This window comes from Crocuta crocuta, unplaced genomic scaffold (assembly GCF_008692635.1).
Source record: "Crocuta crocuta isolate KB4526 unplaced genomic scaffold, BGI_CrCroc_1.0 scaffold175, whole genome shotgun sequence".
Classification (NCBI taxonomy): Eukaryota; Metazoa; Chordata; class Mammalia; order Carnivora; family Hyaenidae; genus Crocuta; species Crocuta crocuta.
The window spans coordinates 1,066,577-1,071,628 of NW_027530988.1; the positions used below are offsets into that span (position 1 = coordinate 1,066,577).

The window sequence follows — 5,052 nt, forward strand, 5'->3', positions numbered from 1 at the left end:
CTGGTGCATCCCCTCTGGAAAACAGTGAGGAGGTTCCTCAAAAAAAAAATCAACAATAGAACTCCCCTATGATCCAGCAATAGCACTACTAGGAATTACCCAAGGGATACAGGAGTGCTGGTGCTGGTGCGTAGGGGCACATGTACCCCAATGTTGATAGCAGCACTCTCAACAATAGCCAAAACATGGAAAAAGTGTAAGTGTCCATCAACCGAAGAATGGATCAAGAAGATGTGGTTTATCTATACGTTGGAATGCTACCTGGCAATGAGAAAGAAGGAAATCTGGCCATGTGTAGCAACATGNCTAAGAAAAAAAAGAAGAGTTTTAAAATTTGGATGACATACCTTCAGACTCTTCTAAAAGAAAATCCTTAAAGGATTAGACAATATGAATTTTGATGGGGTGTATTCTAGGTAGAGGGGAAAGCTTGTGCAAGAGTGGCAGGAAGCATGGGCATGCTTGGGGCCTGCAGTAAATCAGTCAGAATGGGGGAGGGAAGAGAGAGTAGAGACGTTTTGGGAGATAAGGTGTGTTGGGTTCAGACTTTTTGCACTTTGAACTCCAGGTTAAGGAACTGCTTTTATTTTATATTCATTGCAGAGTCCTATAGCTTCTACAATTCAGAAGAGTAATTTTTACTATGGTGTGGATGAGGAGGTAGAGGACAAAAGACTAGTCAGGAAATCAAGAGAGACATTGTGAAAGTGGAGGGGACAGAATTTGGTGTCTTAGCACATGGGAAAGTGAGGAACAGGAAGGAAACAATATGTGACCCAATATTTTCAAGTTGAAGTGCTGTGCAATGTTAATGCCATGCATAAGCAAAGACATAGAAGTTATAGAAGTCTAGGGTTTAGGAGAAAATAGAATGTCAAAATTTTGGGCAGAACATACTTCCAAAGTTGCTGTCCCATTCTCATCCTCTTCAGCCTTTCCTAAGGCATTTTCCTATCTCACAAGGTAGTCAAGGTCATAGAAGTAATGCACCCATTTGTTTCTAAACAAATCATGTCAAACAGTTTGAACCAATTTAATGAGAAGAAAAGAAGATGAATCCAAAGAGTTCAGAAGTTTCTTCTCAATAGACTTAAATTCAGTTCAGTGTAAGTTAACAGTTTATGGAACGTTTGCCACACGCTGCAGTAGTTGAGAGATGCGGTAGCAATGGTGCCGTAGGAAGTCCCAGAGCCTGGAGTTACTTGTTTTCCCTGGCAGCCCCTCCACCTGCTGTTATCCTCTTCAGAGCAGACTTCACTTCCTGGTTCCTCAGGGTATAGATGAGGGGGTTCAGTAATGGAGTGACAACAGTGTAAAACACAGCCACTGCCCCATCCAGGGGACTCTTGGAACCTGGCCTGAGGTAGATGAAAATACAGGGGACATAGTAGACTGTGACGACGGTTAGGTGGGAGCCGCAGGTGGAGAAGGCTCGGCGCCGCCCATCAGCAGTGCGTATCTTCAGGATGGTGTGGACTATGTAGGCGTAGGAGAGCAGAATTAACATGAAGCAACTGGCAGCCACCACCCCAATGTCCACAAAGGTCACACTCATTGACGGTTGTGTCAGCACAAGCCAGTCTCAATACTGCAGGAATGTCACAGAAAAAATAATCCACTTGGTTGGGCCTGCAATAGGGCAGGCGAAAGGTCAGGGTGGCCTGGACAGACCCATGGATGGAGCCAGCCACCCAAGCCCCAGCCACGAGGATGGTGCATAACCTCCCATTCATGAGCACAGGGTAGCGCAGAGGCTGGCATATTGCCAGGTACCTGTCGTAGGCCATCAAGGTATAGAGGAAGCACTGGGTGCTGCCCAGGAAGTGAAAGAAGTACAGCTGAGCCACACAGCCACCAAAGGGGATTGCCTTGCTGGTGGGAGTGAAATCCAATATTAGCCGAGGGACAATGACTGAGGAGAGCCACATGTCCAGGAATGAGAGCACGCGCAGCAGAATGTACATGGGGCGGGTGTGGAGCTTTGGGTCAGCCCACACAGTGAGCAGAATGAGCAGGTTCCCCAGCTGAGTCAAGATGTAAATGATGAAGAAGGCCAGGAAGAGGAGGGTCCTCAGACTGGGAGGGTGAGGTAAACCCAGGAGAATGAAGTCTGTCGTGATGGTGTCCAGGGATGTGTTTTTGGTCTCTCCCATGTCTTTCTGTCGTCTGTGGAGATGAATGGTGAAGTCAGACAAGGGAAATTTACATAGGAGGTTGTGAGAGAATGGTTTTGCCTGATGATTAATGCCTGTCTGAATGATGAGATAAACAGAAAACTGTCACAACTGTATTATGTATGTATGTATGTATGTATGTATGTATGTATGTATATTTTAAAGAAGCGGTGTTGCCATCAACTATTTTGGTCAACTTTATAAGAGAAACTGTCTAGAGACTGGTTAGTTTTCTAGAAGGATGGATACTTTTATTGACCGAGAGATACTGACAGCAGAATTTGTCAGACCAAGGCACAGGGGAACGTGTGAATAATAGAGAAGGACTCCAAACAAAAAGCCCAACAGCTGAAGAGGGGATAAGTAAGGTTAAGGCAGAGCAGTGCGGAATATATTTCCCACAATTACTACACTTTCCCCTCCACTTCCCATCATTGCTAAAATCCCATCTCCTCACCCTAGCATGCAAACACATTCATTATATGGCCCTTATTTGTCACTCTGTCACACCCCTTGCAATACCTTCTTAGTATTTAGTTCAAAGGACCCCTCAAGGCTCTCACAGTGGCGTATTCCAGCTTGGAGCCTATGCACACCATACATTCTCTGCTCCCTCGCCTGCGAAATGCTCACATTTCCTTCAGGACTGAGTTTGGAGACCCTCATCTGTAAGAAGATTTTCCTGACTCCTGAGGACCATGCTTACATGTATCATATTCTACAACTATTGTTTAACTTCTTATTTGTCTTCCCTCATCTAGGACAGTAAACGTGGTCATCATTTTCTGAATGACTGAATGGCCAGTGGATTGGATGTTACCAAACCCCACTAAACAGATACAGCGTTTCTTTCTCTGCTAGATCTTGTTTGTCTGATCCTTGGACCTACTGACTGGCAAGGGACCATCTCATTCTTATGCAATATGAATTTAGTTTTATTATAACAAACTCCAAGAGCCACTCTTGTTTTTTATTGCTCTAGGATATTATTTAGATTTATTGGTTGATTGATATGGTCCATTGGTTTGGAATGGATTTTTTGGTATGGAGTTATAGAGCAAGTTTTATTGCTTATTATAATCATATTGATTAATGCAGGACTTGATCTTTTGTGTGTGTGTGTGTGTGTGTGTGTGTGTGCGTGCGTGTGTGTGACAGTCAACCATACAGTAACTCTCTCAAAAGNTAGTTGAAGAGACTATTTGATAAAGATTTTTCTCCCCACACTGAGGTTTGAGATGGATTCATCTGCCATTTAACTGTAGTATCTTTGTAACTTAAATTACTATTTTCAGAGAGCAATTTAAATGGTAACAGATTAATTATAAGTAACATGTAAGTATTAATAGGTTTAATCCTTTGATCTCCATGAGGAAATTCCTCCCCCTCCCCCCGAGAGATTTTATTTCGGTTATTTTTAAAAGTGACTTAATCCACATGTTAACTTTTGAGAGCTATTAATGGTAACAATAATACTTAATATACCTGACTTTTCAGCTCAGGGTCCATAGAAAATGTTAAGCATGCCCTCTGCCCACAGAAAAAGAAGAAATATCAGATGTTACTGCCTGAGTTTTAGGAGGACACCTTGATTTATTTGAAAATAGATGGGAAGACTCATTCTTCTTTCTTTGGGTAGAGTATACAGAAAGGATAGAAATAGTTGGGATTAAGATTAATGCATAAAACAGTAATTATGAGCCAAAGTAATTTTGTTGTCAATATAGACATAGTATTAGTTGCTTCCACTTAGGCAAATGATATAATCTTGAGATTTTTTTTAAATGAAAATAAATTTTTGAATAAATAATAGAACTGTGTCACTGGGGGGAATTATTTAAGGGATTTCCATAATGTGTGTTTATGTATAGTGAAAAATCCTCTCTAATTTATCTGCCTTGTGAGTCTGATTTTTCTCATTTGTTGTGCATAAATCAGGCTCCACTTTTCCCAGGTGCCCTACTGTAACCTTTTAGTCTCTAGTTTCTGGGTGCCCTGCTTGGTGAGATCAGGAAACTGAGGTGTGTTACAGCTGGTGGGTTTGAAAGTGGGTTACTTTCCTAGGCTGACGAGGCAGAGGATGGTGGTTTTGACTTGGGGTGTGGTGTTCAGGGGTTGCAGAAGCGGGCAATCTGTGTTGCAGAGAGGTTGGCAGAGTAGATTTCCAGAAGGTGGATTTTTGGAGAAACAGGAAGTAAGTTTGAAGACAGATCAGTTCTCTTGACAGAGAGAGTAAAATAGTCTGGCCCCACTCCATCCCATTCCACCCCACCCCAGCACCCCCATCCACCCTCTATCCCATCAGCTTTATGTGTCATTTTGCTTTGGGTCTGCTCCTGTTTTCAGCTGGGGAAACCTAGGTTATTTAAAGTAAGGGAAGGGGCAGACTGAAAATATTTCAAAAAATTAAAACCAATTTCAGCGTATCTACACTGGCTAATTAGATAAGCAAAGTATTTTATTTTATTTTTTGTTTATTTATTTATTTTGAGAGAGACAGAGACAGCAAGAGTGTGGGAGGGGCAGATAGAGAAGGGGAGAGAGAATCCCAAGCAGGCTCTGCACTGCCAGCACATAGCCGGGCAAGGGGCTAGAACTTACAAAAGGGCGAGCTCATGACCTGAGCTGAAACCAAGAGCTGGACACTCAACCGGCTTGAACCGCCCAGCAGCCCCATAAGCAAAGTATTTTAAAGTTTCCCTAGTTTAAGGGGCACCTGGGTGGCTTAGTCGGTTAAGCATTGGACTTTGGCTCAGGTCATGATCTCACTGTTAATGAGTTTAAGCCCCATGTTGGGCTCTGTGCTAAAAGCTCAGGGCCTGGAGCCTGCATCGGATTCTGTGTCTGCTTCTCTCTCTGCCCTCCCCCACTCCTACTC

General features: G+C 43.1%; 1 protein-coding gene across 1 annotated transcript; it reads right to left on the reverse strand.

The window, feature by feature from the left end:
• Positions 1-1,198: 1,198 nt before the first annotated feature.
• LOC144236670 (olfactory receptor 10G2-like) lies at positions 1,199-2,225 on the reverse strand. Its single transcript, XM_077770292.1, is given in 2 exon segments — positions 1,199-1,550; positions 1,552-2,225. Coding segments are annotated over 2 exon segments (954 nt in total). The 5' UTR covers positions 2,154-2,225.
• Positions 2,226-5,052: the final 2,827 nt, after the last annotated feature.